Below are 17,923 nucleotides of genomic sequence, written 5' to 3'. Positions count from 1 at the left end.
GAGCGTGCGGCTAGCGAAAGCGACAGGGCGCAGCTTGTCCTCGTGTTCCTGCAACAAAACAGCTCCTACACCGGCATCACTAGCATCTGTCTGCAAGACAAACGGCTTGTTCAGGTCGGGGAGGCGCAAACTAGCGGTGTTCGCTATCGCACGAGCCAAGGCAACAAAAGCGTCGTTCTGTTCCTTGCCCCAGACCCACTTCGAGCCTTTCCGCAACAGCTGGTTCAACGGGACTGTGCAGCGGTGGCGTAGCGGTAGAACATCCGCCTCGCATGCAAGAGGACCGGGGTTCAAATCCCGGTGCAGCGAAAAAAATCTGCGTGTCGATGGAATTGCATAAGCATAAACTGGTTTGGGGTGCGACCTGATGCCGGTGAACACCTCCGGCAACGCACTCCCTGACCAGAACAGGAGTTGGCCACCCTGGTGCAGTAATTGGCCGCAACCTCCTATAATAAACTCCATAAAACCCCGGCCCTCAGTCACCAGCGGCTGCGGAACAACTGACCACGGCGGCGGTCAGACCTGTTACGCAGCAGGGGGTGCTAAGAAAGCCTGGCTCCGCTGGACAGGCCGCCATTGGAAACTGACCCTGGCAACGTTTAATGCCAGAACCCTAGCTAGCGAAGCTAGTTTAGCAGTGCTGTTAGAGGAACTAGGGGGCATGAAATGGGATGTCATAGGGCTTAGTGAGGTTAGGAGGCCGAATGAGGCATATACTGTACTGAAGGATGGGCATGTACTGTGTTATCGAGGTTTACTAGAGAGGCGACAACTAGGAGTAGGTTTCCTTGTCAATAAGTATATAGCGGGTAATATAGATCAATTCTATAGTATTAATGAGAGGGTTGCAGGCACCGTAATTAGGCCTAATAAGCGGTATAAAGTGAAGGTTGTACAGGCCTATGCACCTACATGTAGTTATGATGACCAGGCAGTTGAAAGCTTCTATGATTATGTAGAATCGGCAATGCGAAAAGTAAAGACGCAGTATACAGTACTAATGGGCGACTTCAATGCCAAGGTAGGGAAAAAACAGGCAGGAGAGAAGGCAGTAGGTGACTATGGCATTGGTTCTAGGAATAGCAGGGGGGAGTTACTAGTTGAGTTTGCAGAGCGCAGTAACTTAAGAATCATGAATACCTTCTTCCGCAAACGGATGAACCGGAAATGGACACGGAAAAGTCCTAACGGAGAGACTAAAAATGAAATCGACTACATAATGTGTTCAACCCCCGCCATTATGCAAGATGTAGAGGTAATCGGGAAAGTGCGATGCAGTGACCACAGGATGGTGAGGTCCCGAAATAGCCTAAATCTGAAGGAGGAACGCAACAGATTAGTAAGAAAGAAACCCATCAACGAATTAGCGGTGAGGGGGAGGGCAGAAGAGTTCAGGATCTCGCTACAGAATAGGTATTCAGCTCTAACTGAGGATGGCGACATTACCCTAGAGGCAAGGAACAATAATTTCAGAGATATCATTACTGAGTGCGCGGTAGAAGTCGGTGGTAGGATAGTTAGAGAGGATACCGGTAAGCTGCCTAAGGAGACGAAAGATTTGATTAAGAAACGGCAGAGTATGAAAGCTTCCAATCTTACAGATCAGATCGAATTGGCCGAGATATCAAAGCTAATCAAGCGCAAGGTGGCCGATATAAGGAAGTATAACATGGAGAAAATTGAGCATGCTGTAAAGAACGGGGGAAGCCTTAAAGTGGTAAACAAGAAATTGGGCATAGGCAAAAACCAGCTGTATGCGATAAGGGACAAGGCGGGCAACGTCATCACTAATATGGACAAGATAGTCAAAGTAGCCGAGGAGTTCTATACAGATTTCTACAGTAGCCAAAGTAGTCAGGACCGTAATGAGATTGGCGGTAGGGAAAAACAGTCAGACGTTCCACCAGTGACGAAGGACGAGGTCAAGAAAGCACTGAAAACTATGAAAAGGGAGAAATCAGGTGGAGAGGATCAGATAACTACAGATTTGCTGAAGGACGGGGGGGATATCGTGCTAGAAAAACTGGCCACCCTGTATACACAGTGCCTGGTGTCATCGACGGTACCGGAACCATGGAAGAATGCAAACATTATCCTCATTCACAAGAAAGGGGACTCGAAGGACCTTAAAAATTACAGACCAATCAGCTTACTGTCTGTTACGTATAAGGTATTTACTAAGGTAATCGCTAATAGAATCAGGACAACCTTAGACTGCAATCAAGCAAAGGATCAAGCAGGGTTTCGGAAACGGTACTCTACTATCGATCATATCGATACCATCAATCAGGTGACAGAAAAATGCTCGGAATATAACCAGCCCCTATACATAGCATTCATTGATTACGAAAAAGCATTTGACTCAGTTGAAACCTCGGCGGTGGTGCAGGCATTGCGCAATCAGGGGGTAGACGAGCCGTACGTGAAAGTGCTGGAAGATATATATACGGCTGCACAGCAACCATAGTTCTGCATAAAGAAAGTAACAAAATTCCCATAAATAAAGGTGTTAGGCAAGGAAACGCAATCTCCCCAGTACTATTCAAAGCTTGTTTAGAGGAAGTATTCAGAGACTTGGAATGGGAGCGGTTAGGGATAAGGGTAGATGGAGAATACCTCAGTAATCTGCGATTTGCTGATGACATTGCCTTGCTAAGCAACTCGAGGGATGAACTGCAAATAATGATTGATGACCTAGACAGGAAAAGTAGAAAGGTAGGCTTGAAAATCAATATGCAGAAGACTAAGGTAATGTTCAGCAGCCTCGGGAAGGAACAGCAGTTTACGTTAGGTAGCGAAATACTGGAAGTACTAGGCGAATATGTCTACTTAGGACAGGTAGTAACCGCAGATCCGGACCATGAAAAGGAAATAACAAGAATAAGATTGGGATGGAGCGCATTTGGCAAGCACTCGCAGATTATGACTAGCAGCTTACCGGTATCGCTCAAGAGGAAAGTATACAACAGTTGCATCTTGCCTGTACTCACCTATGGGGCTGAAACGTGGAGGCTGATCAAGAGAGTTTTACTTAAGTTGAGGACAACCCAGAGGGCTATGGAACGAAAAATGGTAGGAGTAACATTAAGAGATAGAAAGCGTGCAGAGTGGGTCAGAGAAATAACTCAAGTTACCGACATTCTAGTAGAAATTAAGAAGAAGAAATGGACATGGGCAGGACATGTAGTGCGAAGAGAGGATAACCGATGGTCGCTGAGGGTAACAAAATGGATTCAAAGGGAAGGAAAGTGTAGCAGGGGACGGCAGAAAGTTAGGTGGGCGGATGAGATTAAGAAGTTCGCAGGGGTCAAGTGGATGCAGCTAGCACAGAACCGGGTTAAGAGGAGAAATATGGGAGAGGCCTTCGCCCTGCAGTGGGTATAATCAGGCTGATGATGATGATGGTTCAACGGCCTAGCGAGCTTTGAACAACTAGGGATGAATTGTCTGTAGAAGGCAACCATTCCCAAAAACCTCTGCAAGCCTTTCCCGTCCGTCGGGCCGGGGTTGTTCTGAATTGCCTGCAGTTTGTCATCGTTCGGTCTCAAAATGCCATCATCAACCACAAATCCCAAGAGGTTCACTCTCTTTGATGCTAACTGCACTTTCTTTGGGTTGATCGTTATACCCGCACGTCTCATTCTTTTAAGAACGGAATTCAGGTAAATGAGATGCTCTTCGAACGAATGTGAGAATATCACGACGTCGTCGAGGTACGCCATCGCGTAGTTGAACCTTGCATCGCCCAGCACGATGTCCATCAATCGCATGAACGTGCTCGGTGCATTAGACAAACCAAACGGGAGTCGAGTAAATTCGAAGAGCCCGCGGTGACAGGTGAATGCAGTTTTCTGAATGTCACCTTCCGCCACCTCAATCTGCAGGTACCCTCTGCTTGCATCCAGGACTGTGAAGAACCTTGCGTTTCCTAACGCGTACATCACAGCCTCGATCGACTGGAAAGGGTACGCAACCGTCGGCGTCAGCGAGTTGAGCTTTCGATAATCAACGCACAGCCTGACCGAACCATCTTTCTTTGGCGCTAGAACCACTGGGACGCCCAGAGACTTTGTGAGGGTCTCACCGCGCCGGTATCTATCATCTCGTCAAGGGCGCTGTCGAGAAGCTCTCTTATGCGCGCTTAACGGCCGCGGGTTACATCTGAAAGGGCCCGCATCACCCGTTTCGATCTCGTGCTGAAGCAAGTCGGTTCTGCCTGGTTTCTCTGTGAAGCAATCCGAAAACGGGAGTAAAGTTTCCACGAGCCTTCGGCGCTGACTACCGGTTCCTGAGAAGGACGCGATAATTGCTTCTAATGGGCTACCATTCAGTGTCGTGGGAGAGCTGTCTGCCACACAAGCGTGGATGCTCACCCGCTGGGCGACGATTTCCTGTTTGGGTGCGCTAACAAAGGGAATAAGGGGGTGAAGGGGCTGTAGCGATAGCCGTTCTCCCCCATGTCAAGCACAATGCCTTCGCTCGAAAGAAAATCTCTTCCCAGAATAACTGGTATGGCTAAGCCGGGCAGATAGACGAAGCGATGCCTCCGCTTCCTGCCGTCAAAACGCAGGACCAGACGTACCGCTCCCTCCGCTTTTGTCGTCCCTGCTGCTAAGCTCAAAGGTGTTTCGGCTGGCCTGACACGGATGTTACATCTACGGCAGACCTCAAACACATCATTACCGACCAGTGACAGAGTTGAGCCCGTGTCAATGAGTGCCGAGTAGCTTTGACCAGCTAACCGCACTAGCATAAAAGGGCTCGAGCGCGACAACACTCCTTGCGCTCTACAGGCGAGGGGGACAAAAGCCTCGGCGCCCCCGGGGCGGTCGCCCGGTGACGCGGCGTGGGAGTACATTTCCCATTTTCCGCCGTGGCTACCACGAAATTCTCCTGCCGACGGCGACAGGCTGGTGTTACCAATTATGGCCGCCGGCGGTCCGCGTTTCCCTGCATACGCCTGGCTTGAAACTCTCGTGCCACGTGGCCCGGCTGGTTGCAATTCCAGCAAAGCCGATCGTTCACCTGCCGCGCGATCGGGGAATGCCGCGTTCCACGAAGCGGTTGGGGACGTCTTTCCCCTCTCTCCGCGCCTATGTGGACGTCGCTGGCGAGCCCAGCTCGACGCCGCTGCTCGAACGCGTACGGGTCAAGAGCGCGAGGAATAGCGGAGCCTTCCGCTGGCCTTTCCTGCCCAACCGTCATTACGTCTGCGCCCCTGGCGCGCGGCGCGGAGTCTTGGCCTCCGGCCCAGGCGCATCGCGGCTCTAGCGATTCTGCTGGCCTGGGGGGTGGCTGGTAGAGCAATTCAGCGAGTAAATCCACCTGTACTACCTTCGCTTCCTGTGCTAGGGCCTCGAGGTTTGCAAAACCACGTCAACGCAAATACGGCTTGAAACGCGGATGGCATTGCCTGATCACGCGCGCGACCTGTTCAAGATCGGTCGCCGTGGGATCTGCCCTTTTGTAGAGCTCCTGCATTGCGCGTACATACTCGAGGAGGCTCTCCTCTGGGTGCTGTGTGCGGAACGCTAGCTCCTCAAGCATCCGGCGCTCGTAATCAGGCGGCAAGAACTCGGCGCGGAAACGATCTGTCAAGTCTGCCATCGAATGGAAGGCCGCCTGGCAGCGTCTCCATCGCGCCGCGCTCTCAACAACTGCCACGGGAATTACCTGCGCTAGCACCACGTCATCTGGGGAACCCAGTGCCGTCTGATAATCCTCGAGTTCTTGCAAGAACTCGTGGACTGACTTCACGGCCGTGTAGCCGGAAAAGGAGGGAACCTCTACATTTATCCGCGGACGCAAGACTGTCGCCGCAGCGGCGGCTTGGTTGGCGCTAGCCACCGAACCGAGCTGACTGGTGAACACAGACAATATTTCGTTCATCTGCCTCATTAGGGCGGCCGCATCGCTGACCTGCCCAGACTCTACCGCATCCCTTACCTCACTTCCGGACGCACTGGCGTCCGAAGCGGCGGCCTTATCTGGCACGTCTTTTCTCGGAGGCATTGCACTCAACAACTAAGGCCAGTCGGGAGCCGCAGAACAACTGCACGCGCACGACTACCACCTAGCCCTCATCAAGAGGCTAGCCACAAAGGCTAATCGCGGCGACAACCCTCACGTCTATGTACAACATATGAAAAAAAGGATTAAAACACAAACCGCCCGACACTAAAAAACGCAAACATAACCCCCAAAAAATTAAAACACTGCACAAACACTACTATACTACACTCCGCGTCATCTGCACACACGATAGCCCTAAACTCAAAACGGCGTCGCGCCTATCGTACAAAGGACCGACCCGTCGTGTTGCCGTGCGCCCCCACGTCGGCAGAGAAATCGTCCACATGGGTGCTAAATCAGCCCCACGTTGGGCGCCAGTTGTGGGCAATTCCTCTGCCCGAGGGATGCGCACGACAAATACACAGCGGGCCGTGTAACAAACATCTTTAATCTCACAGGGGTCGTCGTCCGGGGGGCTGCAGCCTGCGGGTCGTCTTCCGTGGAGAAGCGCCAGGAGCGAAGAAGCAGCAACGAAGAGCAGGAGCGAAGAGAGGGCGAGACGGCGGCGCGTGCCTTCTTTTATAGCCCCCTCGCGCGGGACCGGTTATCCCCGAACGAGCAGGGAGAGGGAAACAGGCAGCGCGCAGGGAGCATTGGGAAGTGGCGCGGCCTTCGAATGCGCGGAGCGCCACGGGCCCTACAATCTCTAAACCCCAGAGCTTCAGGAACAGTGACTGCGCCTGCATCAACTTTCGGATGGATACCATTACATTCGAGTATAATATGGTCAATTGTTTCACTGGAGTTACCACATACAGCACATGCGTCATCTTCATTGTTAAATTTTTTTTTGTAGCTACGTGTTCTAAGGCACCCTGATCTAGCTTGAAAAAGTAGGGCACTGTCTACTGAGTTATCAAAGAAAGCTTCCTTTCTGATCTGCATTTTCCACTTTCGGTATAATTCCACACTCTGCCAGCCCGCCCTTGCGGCAAAAGAAGCTACCCACGAGAGCGTTTCATTGCAAAAATGTAGCTGCTTCATGATTTCTTTGATAACGTTGAACTTGAAATGCGGCTTCATGAAAAAATAAAGCGGCTCCTTGACGTGCGAATAAATCTCTTGCCGTGAAAATAAGCGGCCCGGGGCGGCACCCTGCCGATCATTGGTTGATTCCGATTTTCGTCACGCGTTGACGTCTAGCCGAGGCGTCACGGCGTCGTCATTTTGACGTCACGCTCTAAAACGTTAGAGCAGGTCCCGTAATTCGGCCCCTGCCCTCTGTCTCACAAAGCTGTCGAACAGATATTGTACTGCCCACCCGCCATTGGCCGGTACTGTCCAAAACAACTCTCGAGAGGATCCGTTTGAACTTTCCCTGGTAAGACGTACTTAAAATGAAGTTCACTTATGGAGCACATTGCGAATGCCAGTAAGGAATGAGCAGATAGCTTTAGGGCACTGAATGTGTCCTGGGCAAGGACCCCAGTGTCATGGCCATAAAATTCCCAGACGTCAAGCCAGATAATGAAACCATTCAGAAAAGCTGCTTTTGGGTCATCTGTACTGCAAGAAATGGGTTCTTGTAAACATTACGATGATGGAAGCCTTTATTTGGCGTTTTTACGTTGTCAATACACCACCAGCAAGGAATGATTTTGATGAAATCTGCTGTTGCTGCCGCATGTTGAAAACCAGCTTCACCATTGCGAGTTTCCAGGGCTGTGGCTACGTGCGGATTAAAATCCCGCAGTACCAGCTTCACATTGTGCCTTTCTACGTTGCTCGGATTAAGTGCCTTAGATGTCAAGCCATACCCAGACTTTATCAGTAGAGGTGACTCCTCTTCATGTAAATCTCTCAAATTCTTAAATGAGGCAGTCATTTTGCATTCAGGACGAACATCATTATTGTTTTTGATACACTTCTTATATAAGATGTACAGCATCTACTACATAAAATAGCCGATCTGGATTTACCGAATGTGGATAAACATGACGAAGCATTGGCTTTGGCAGAAACATCTTCATTACCTCTCTGTTTGGAGAGTTACTGTTACAAAAAATGGCTATGACCCAGTACCCAATCTCTTCTAAGCGTACGATCACCTTCAGTATGGCGTGAAGTTGGTCGCCCTGTATGGTTTTTACCGGAAGAATGCGTGTTACCTCCTTGAATGAGCTCAGCAGACTTTGTATCATAAACACGTGTACAGATGAGGCTGCTTCGCTGGAATTCACTGCAGAACCACATATGCTGCCGCCCTTAAATCAAAACAAGGCTTGATATGAATTTCGTCAAGTATCAACGTCACTGTCTTTTCATGTGGCTGCAGATGTTTAAATCTCTGAGAAACATACTGAAGAAAAGTTGCATCACAAGAATCAATTTGTGGGCACATTTGTGCAGATGATCACACTTTCCTAATTGTGCTCGGATGGGGCGATGCTAGTGTACCTTTTCTTCTCAAATACTTGAAGGCATGAGGCGATATTGTGGGGAAAATGCATGCAAACATCATTACCTGTGTGCGGTTCCTTTAAAAATTCACAGCCCCTTCATTAGTGCTTGCTTCTCATTTTTCTAGAAGGGAATTTACTGCAAGTGACAGGTGGCAAGAACTGCAACGCCCGCTGGACTCGTTAGACAGCATGCAGAGGATGTTCAAAATTTCTAACAAGGAGCTTACTTTGCAAGCCGAGTTTGGTACAACAGTGCTACCAAGATTCTTGATCGCGAATGCTTGGTAGCAGGCTGAGACTTGGAGGTTTTCGAACACTGTCAATGAGGCCTTGAACCAAGGTTCACGATCTCTGGTGATGTTCAAAAACATCGTACACTTTTCTTTATGAATCACAGTCTACTGCACTGACACTGAGGCCACTTGCAGGTGCGCCTTTAGTTCTTCGAGTGAAGAAAATTGGTCTCTCTCCTGCTTCGCTTCATATGACGCCAGTGATCCTTTGACGGGAAGGAACAGCAGTTTACATTAGGTAGCGAAGTACTGGAAGTAGTAGGCGAATATGTCTACTTAGGACAGGTAGTAACCGCAGATCCGGACCATGAAAAGGAAATAACAAGACGAACACAATTGGGATGGAGCGCATTTGGCAAGCACTCGCAGATTATGTCTCACAGCTTACCGGTATCGCTAAAGAGGAAAGTATATGACAGTTGCATCTTACCTGTACTCACCTATGGCGCTGAAACGTGGAGGCTAACCAAGAGAGTTCTACTTAAGTTGAGGACAACCCAGAGGGCTATGGAACGAAAAATGGTAGGGGTAAATTAAATTAAAATTAAATTGGTTCACAGGAAGGGAAAGGCGCAGTAACTGTCACACTTGCTCTGTGGACACCCGAACCGCGCCGTAAGGGAAGGGAGGGAGGTGGGAATGAAAGTGGACAGAGAGAAAGAGGAGCCTTAGTGGAGGGCTACGGAGTAATTTCGACCACCTGGGGATCTTTAACGTGCGCTGACATCGCACAGCACACGACGCCTCTTCGTTTCGCCTCCATCGAAACGCAGCCGCCGCGGTCGGGTTCGAACCCGGGAACTCCGGCACAGTAGTCGGGCGTCTTACCACTGCACCACCCCGGCGGGGCAATGGTAGGGGTAACATTAAGATATAGGAAGCATGCAGAGTGGGTCAGAGAAATAACTCAAGTTACCGACATTCTAGTGGAAATTAAGAAGAAGAAATGGACATGGTAGGACATGTAGTGCGAAGACAGGATAACCGGTGGTCGCTTAGGGTAACAAACTGGATTCCAAGGGAAGGAAAGCGTAGCAGGGGGCGGCAGAAAGTTAGGTGGGCGGATGAGATTAAGAAGTTCGCAGGGGTCAAGTGGATGCAGCTAGCAAAGAACCGGGTTAAGTGGATAAATATGGGAGAGGCCTTCGCCCTGCAGTGGGTATAGTCAGGCTGATGATGATGATGATGATGATCCTTTGACCGCACGGGCGAGTTGGAAAGCTTCTAGTTGGCTCTTCTTAGCACCAGGTGCTTTTCTCTTGCTGTTTTCGGGTGCTGAAAGGTACGAAGGGCAGTTGGGAAATACGGTAGGCACCGACCCACGGCGCAACCGCGGTACTAGCAATCGAACTGTAAGAACATTTCCTGTTCTTGGATCCCTGTACGATGTCGTCATCTCGATGCATGAAGCGTCGAAATAATCGGTGCAAACCTGCACAAACGTACGAACGTTTCGTAAACATCTGAGAATCCGCTAATTAAAATAGCCTAATGCTAGCCCCTTTGTTCAAGCGTGTTTGCAGCAAAGAAATGTAGCCTCAATCCGTCTATCTGGGCTTCACAATTATCAAAATAAATGTGCTGATTAAATAAAAGCAATCAGGAGCACATAACAGTGCCATAAAAATTACTTACCTTAGTGTACGAAGTGGGCACGCAGTTCTCCCTTGGAATGGCGCGTAACCACTTCCAGAATGCGTCGTAGTCTTTTGTGAAAGAAAACACTTGTATCTTCCTGCCCGTATCGTAATTGCCTGTGCACCACGGCACACAACACTTGTGCGGCATTTTAGTATCCACTGTACATCGCACACGGAAACAAAATTACCGCAAAACAACTACGAAAGACGACAAACGCGACCACGCCGCTGCAACCAACCGGCCTCCGCGGCGCAGGAAGCGTGAAAGAAACAGCAGCAGGGGCTAAAATCATGTCGTTGGCAATGCGGCTTCTGCAAGTGTCAGCTTGCCGGATGTGACGTCAAAATTTTGGGCGCCGTCCGATCCGATAAACCTGTACGGTGGCTAGCTCGACGCTTGCGTCCAGCCGGGTAGATGCCACCGGCATTCCGCATGCAAATTCCCGCGAAGCGATACTCCGGCGGACGGCGGCAGCCAATGCGAGCCGAACAGCAGAAACGCCGCAGTGACGTAGAAGGGCTGTGCGGTGGAGCGCCTCTCGGCTCCACCGTCAAGGTGCTGCCGAGCGGGCCACGCGGCCGCGCCTGTCGCTGTCTTCTAAAAAACGCTTCAGTATTGTTTCTTCGTGTAAATAAAAAGCCACTAGATACAAGACTACTAGTAAATTGTGAAGATAGCCGGCCAACACTGAAGTGTTGTTACGAGTGATAACTGCGACGCAAGCGAGTTCACACAACCACCGCTGCTGCCCGGTCGATCGCCAAACATGTGCTCGCTCCGCTGCTAAATGCGCCGCGCAAATCGAGTTTATGTTCATTTTGTTATCAGATGGCCTTCTCAGTACGCTGGTGATGAAAATCGAACCTTTATTGCAGCATTGCCCCATTCCGAAGCGCGGTCAGCTGCCGCCTCGATGCGATACCGACTAGGCCTAGCGACGACTAGGGCAGGCACGAATCGGTGGAGTTCGTTGCCCAGCGTGTCCGCGGGTGGCACCGTTGCTGAAAGCTTCGCACGTGTGCAGGCATGCTGTTGTTGCACGAGTACAGTATACAATCCTCCTGATAACATCGCTGTTTTGTCATTTCTTGTACGAACGTGAATTCATGTGAAGCTTATCAAGCCAAGCATTATTCCGCCTCCGCTGCGCGGTGACACCGGCTGTGGGCAGAGCTTTGAGGGAGCTCGCTCGCCAGACGCACGGCGCTCCTAGAGTCCCGGCTGGCACTGCGGCGGCAGTTCGTATGCGACGTTCACTGCGGCACGTCGGTCAAGCTTTCGCACACGTCTCCTGCTTTAAATATTTGGCTTAATATAGGAAGCTGACCCTGCCGGGCGTCTGATCGAGGCTTGCGTGCGGCGCCTTTCATTTGGCGCTTCCTCGAACGCCGCACAGCAAACGGAAGCACACGCAGTACAGCAGGCACCAGCGGCATTTCAAATTGGTGTACAGGAAAGAATAAATTCTAAGGGGCTGTTTGCACCACTTACGGCTCGATTAATATGTCCGCGGAGAATTTTGACAGGTGCTGCGCCTTTTCTTTCCTTTAAACTAATTTGAAACGCCGCTGATGCCTGCTGTGTGGGGCGGCGTTCGAAGAAGCGCCATATGAAAGCCGCCGCGCGGACGCTTGGATTGAACGCCCGGCGGGGTAAGCTTCGTATATGCCTGAATCGTCTGATGACGTCATCACTAGTTGTCACGCCATGACCGGATGTGCTGTCATTATGGCGTAATTTTCGGTTATTAGAAATGGCCGGATGGGACTTCATAATGACGTTACCGGCCGATAGTCACCATGTGATGACGCCATATAGTCACAGTCATCTCTCTTATTACCCTTTAGTCATGACTAATGACTAATTAGTACTAGTTAAATGTGCCGCTTACAAGCCAATGGTTATCACTACTATCATCCTCACGAAGAATTAAGATGCGCTACTCACGGTCCCGGACGTGGCGCAGTTGGTAAGGCGCTCTGCTGGGGATCCGAGGAATGGAGGTTTGATTCCTGATATAGATGTTTTTTGCATGAGGAGACCGGTTGGTTGGTTGTACAACTTTTAATTCCATCGGAAGCGGGGAGTCGTGAGCCCGCGGATTAGAGGCTGGCAGGTAGCCCTTGGCTTCTTGCGGCCTCTTCCGCCAGATGGACGGTGCGGTGCTCGATCGCAGGGTCCGCGCTTCGCAGCAGGGTATCCCAGGCTTCTCTACTTGTAATATTTTGCCCTATCCCTGGAGATTGTGGGCACTCCCAAATTATGTGGTCGAGGTTCCCTCTCGCCCCACAGTGTTTGCAGAGATCATTGTCCCTAAAGTCTGGTAGCGCGTGAAACGCCCAGACCGGGTTCATGAACGTATTAGTTTGTAGCCGCCTCCACGCGACAGCTTCTCTATTATTAAGTCTAACATCTGGCGGGGGTACCAGTCTACGTCCCAATTTATAATGGTCGATGATTTCCCCGTAATTTTGCAGACGCTCGTCGTATGCCCAGTGTTCGGGGGGCTCGACGGCTACCCGGAAGTAGAGAGCTCGGGCTAGCTCGTGAGCCGCCTCGTTACCAAGGACGGCAGCGTGAGCGGGTGTCCAAAATAACTGAATTTTCCTATTTATTGTTCTTTGGGTGAGGATTTTGGCCGCCTCCGGCGATATCCTCCCCTTCCCAAAATTTTGAATGGCAGTTTTGCTGTCGCTAATTATGAACTTGGCTTCTGTTCCTACGCAAGCTAGCGCTATCGCAACTTCCTCCGCAGTCTCTATGTTGCGGCCTCTGATGGCTGCCGCGGATACCGGTGCCCCTCGGCCATCGACTACCGAAGCTACCGCCGCACCTGTTCTGCCACTTGCCGCATCAACATAGACTACCTCCTTTGCTCCCATGTTCTTGAACCGTCGCTCTAGAGCTTCGGCTCGTTTGGCCTTTCTTTCAACATTAAATTCTGGATGCATATTCCTAGGGAAGGGGGGGACTACCAAGGCATTCCTGATTTCACTATTAATTGGGACTTTTTTTTGAACTCCCCTGTCTGGGTTGAGGCCTACTTTTGCAAGGAGTACCCTGCCCGTCTCGGTCGTGCTTAGTCTCTCTAATTGGGAGACTCGCACTGCCTCCGCCAATTCTGCCCACGTGTTATGCACCCCGAGTTCGAGCAGTCGTTCGCTCGAGGTACCCATGGGCAGTCCTAGCGCCTTCTTAACGCATCTTCGAATCAGGCAGTCTAACTTCTCTTTTTCGCCGGCCTTGATGTCGAGGTTGAGGAGACCGGCCCAGCGGTCTGACGTCATGCCAGATGGCGCTGCAAGCGCGCGGCGGTTGCTACGCACTGATTGATTTATTTAGAGGAAGGGAAAGGCACGGTAACTGTCTCACTTGTTTTCTGTGGACTGATTTAACTGATTTATTTATAGAAAAGGAAAGCACGGTAACTGTCTCACTTGTTTTCTGTGGACACCGCAACCGCGCCGTAAGGGAAGGGATGAAGGTGGGAGTGAAAGTGGAAAGAGAGAAAGGGGAGCCGTCGTGGAGGGCTACGGAGTAATTTCGGCCCTCCATCGAAACGCAGCCGCCGAGGTCGGGTTCGAACCCGGGAACTCCGGACAGTAGTCGGGCGTCTTACCACTGCACCACCCCGGCGTTTTCTGTGGGCACCGCAACCGCGCCGTAACGGAAGGGAGGAAGATGGGAGTGAAAGTGGAAAGAGAGAAAGAGGAGCCATAGTGGAGGGCTACGGAGTAATTTCGACCACCTGGGGATCTTTAACATGCGCTGACATCGCATAGCACACGACGCCTCTTTGTTTCGCCTCCATCGAAACGCAGCCGCCGGGGTCGGGTTCGAACCCGGGTACTCCGGCGGTTGCTACGCGCTAACTCTGGTCGTATGCACACTAGATGGCGAGGAGGTGGTTGCTAGCAGCTGTTCTAAGAGCGGTGCAATCAGGGTCTAAAATGCACCACAGCGAAGCCACTGCATCGGGGCGAACGTAGCTTCCGCTACAAATGTACCAGAACAATATAGAATCATCGGCAATGCAGTTGAAGTTGCGTCTACAATTGCCAGTTCGTTGAAACTGTAAAGGAACAATAGTTATTTCGTCGCCTAAAACACATACAAATGTTGCGGGAGCCTTCAGAATAAATGTCGCAGTAAGTTTGAGTCACTATGGAGCGCTCAAGAGTGAATGCTTGTCGTAGCTATGGGAGGAGGCTACATCCTGGTTTGTTGGCCATCAGGTGATGAAGGCTGCGCGAGAGACGGAGAGCATGGACGGCGTGGACCGGGGAGTCCTGAACGCGGTCTTCGGGGAGCGCTGGCAGACGGACCTGTCACTGAGGCTGCCCTTCATCTATAACCTGCAGGTAAGAGATTCCGCAGTAGGATGTGAACAATATTGTGCTCAGGGAGCCTGCACGACAGTCAACATACAAGTGGGGTATTCAAGCCCACTTTCCTGGAGCGCGCTATGTGAGGACGCCGTTTATTATTATGATTCAATCATTTTTTGAAACTCGAGCTTTCTGTGCATATCTGGCAACTTTAGCGATATGTGACGCACTAAAGTAAGGACGAACAAATATGCAAAAATCTCTCCCTGCGGTGGCGTTCCCGCTGGTGTAGCCACTCTTGTGTACGTCTCACCCTACGTCCTCATAGGCAGGAGGATCTAGGAACGTCCTCTCCGTGGCAGGCTTTCAGCGAAGGCAACCGCTGGTGGGCCAGTACTGGGTGTGGAACTACCTACGGTGTCTTCCACGGCGTGCCGAGACTCCCACTGATGACACACTTAGGGGCGTGGTGCGCAGATATGGAAGAGGAACTGCACCGAAACGAATGTGCGAAAACATACAAAGCGCAACCCGTAGTTCACGCACCATTGGTAGCGCGTCAACGTCAATAACTTTCATGGTATATTAAGAAAAGGACAGAAGCAATTTATTTCGCTATAGTAAGACTGTTTATTGAAGGGTTTGAAGGTTTATAGAAGTGCGCTTCAAGTTTCATTATTAAAGGTAAACAAAATGAGGTCCCGAAGTTAGCCTGTCAGGGGGACCTCCTCTCAAAAAATGCATAGCATATTGCCACCTGATGTCCCCATGTTCTTGCATGCGCCTGGAAGAAGAGGACACTGAAGTTGACTCGCGTGCTGTGCACCGAACTTTGCCTGCTGGTGCAGCTTCGTCCCGTCGTCTTAGTCACGCCTAGCCCTGTTGTCCGTGACATATTTTGGTGTCGGCGCAGGGTATCGATCCCAGTATATGTCCCGCACTTCTCCGCATACCCAGAATCCAGGTCCTGTGCCAATCGACACTCCTGTTCACCGCGCTAGCCAGAGGAACCTAGGCCTTCCATCTGAGCACGGGCCGTTGGAATTCACCACCGCAGCCGTCCCTCGACCTGTCATGCACAATCCAACGTATTACACTCTACAGAACCCACACAACTTCCTAAGGCTTTCCACGGCTGTCAGACGGAAGACGTCGAAGACTGGCTCGCCCAGTTTGAACGGGTCGCCGCATTTATTCAATGGGACGACGCCGCGAAGCTCAGGAACGTCTTCTTTAGACTGGCAGATGGTGCTCGTACTTGGTACGAGAATCGTGAAGGTGCTCTAACATCGTGGCGCGAGTTCTGCCGCTGCATCCTGGACACCTACACCAGCCCGGATCGCCGAGAACGAGCGGAAAGGGCTTTACGCACTCACACACAGATGCCGAACGAGACCATAACCATGTACGTGGAGGACATGACTAGGCTGTTCCGACGATCTGACCCGGCCATGCCCGAAGAGAAAAAGGTGCGCCATCTCATGCATGGCGTTAAGGAACAACTGTTCGCTGGGCTCGTGCGCAATCCGCCGAGCACAGTTGCCGAGTTTCTTTCGGAGGCAATCACGATAGAAAGGATGCTCCAGCAGTGGTCTACGACCTACGACAGGCCGGTACTCACCGCTTCGCTCACGGAGCCGCATTCGGCCTTCGGGGCTAGTCCGGATCTTCTTCGCGACATCATCCGCTCCATTTTGCGTGAAGAGCTCCAGACGCTTTTCGGTACTCTCCAGCCTATGGTCGGCTCTATCGCTAGTATTGTCCGAAAAGAGCTCCAACAAGCATTTCGGCCTTCAGTACCATCTGCTAACCCGCCATCCTTTTCCACATGCGTAGCCCTCCTTTAGGCCAACGACCCCGGGATATTGAGGACTACGTAGCCCAGCAGCGCATGGCGCCAACTTCTAGACGACAGTCACAATCTCCGTCTCCACGCCGACCATCCTCGCAGCCCAGCTCCTCCTGGATGGCGCAGCGACGGCCGTCTAGTCCGAGCCGGGAAAACTAAAGACAGCGACCTCAGGGGGCGAGGCCGCTTCAAATCGACGCGACGAAGACCCCTCGACAACGCGACCTGTGAGCGACCGCGACTTGACGGTCCCGACGACAGTTCGTACACGTGAAGATAGACTCTCGCTGGATATACCCGTGGTCCTCGACGGCTATAAGGTTAGCGCATTGGTAGACACTGGTGCTGATTTTTCGGTTTTAAGCGGGAAGCTAGCGGCGCTTCTAAAAAACGTGAGGACGCCATGGTCTGGCACGCAGATCCGAACCGCTGGCGGGCATGTCGTAACTCCGAGCGGTCAGTGCACGGCGAGAGTCCAAATTCGCAACTCCACGTTTGTTGTCAGCTGCCTTGTAATACCTGACTGCTCCCGTGACTGTATCCTTGGTGTCGATTTTCTTCGGGAGTATGGGGCCATTATCGATCTCCGGAAGCGTACCGTGACCTTTTCGACCGAGAAAGCTGATGATACAGACACCGCAGACCACCAAAGCCATGCCCCTCTTCGAATTTCCGCCGACAGCGTTTCTATTCCGCCACGTTCCAGTGTTTTTGTGACTGTTAACTGCGATGAACTGCGTGACGGAACGGCGGTCGCTGAGGGCAACCAGTCCCTTTTGCTCACCCCCGGCATCACCTCGGCGCGTAGTCTCATCTATCTCCGTAACGGCCGATCTGAGCTCCTGGTGACTAACTTCGCGAACGAGCCCCTCCATCTTTTCCGCGCTACCGCAATCGCATTCGCCGACGCCTTAGCAGACGTTTCTGAATGTTTTACGTTCGGAGAAGTTGAAAATGTGCACCCATCCCTTGATCGTCTGGATATTAGTAGAGATTTCTCGGAAACACAGCTGCACGACCTGCGTTCTCTTCTTCTAAAATACAGTGCTTGTTTTGCGATGTCATCGAAAATTCGGCAGACGCCTCTTGTGAAGCACCGTATAATTACTCCCGACGATGCCCGCCCTATACGCCAACAGCCGTACCGCATCTCAACGACGGAACGTGAAGCGATTCATACACAGGTTCAGGAGATGCTTCGTGATGGTGTCATCCAACCCTCCAACAGTCCGTGGTCGTCCTCTGTCGTGCTTGTGAAAAAAAAAAGGATGGCACCCTTCGCTTCTGTGTTGATTATCGAAAGTTGAACGACATCACTAAAAAAGACGTCTACCC

At 51.3% G+C, this 17,923-nt stretch overlaps 1 protein-coding gene and 1 pseudogene across 1 annotated transcript in view; one reads left to right on the top strand and one right to left on the bottom strand.

Annotated features, from left to right (window-relative positions):
- LOC146201111 (glycogenin-1-like) overlaps positions 1 to 17,923 on the top strand; it is a 125,678-nt gene that overhangs the window by 54,494 nt on the left and 53,261 nt on the right. Inside the window, exon 3 of the mRNA XM_084592494.1 lies at positions 14,647 to 14,772. Coding sequence (XP_084448620.1) covers positions 14,647 to 14,772 — 126 coding nt within the window. The remainder of the gene's footprint in view (positions 1 to 14,646; positions 14,773 to 17,923) is intronic.
- Positions 8,429 to 10,558, bottom strand: LOC146201112 (uncharacterized; annotated as a pseudogene).

The sequence above is a fragment of the Amblyomma maculatum genome, chromosome 2 (genome assembly GCF_055883805.1).
Source record: "Amblyomma maculatum isolate TAMU_Amacu chromosome 2, ASM5588380v1, whole genome shotgun sequence".
Lineage (NCBI taxonomy): Eukaryota > Metazoa > Arthropoda > Arachnida > Ixodida > Ixodidae > Amblyomma > Amblyomma maculatum.
The sequence above is the reverse complement of the archived record's forward strand: the minus strand, read 5'-3'. Positions and strand labels throughout refer to the sequence as shown.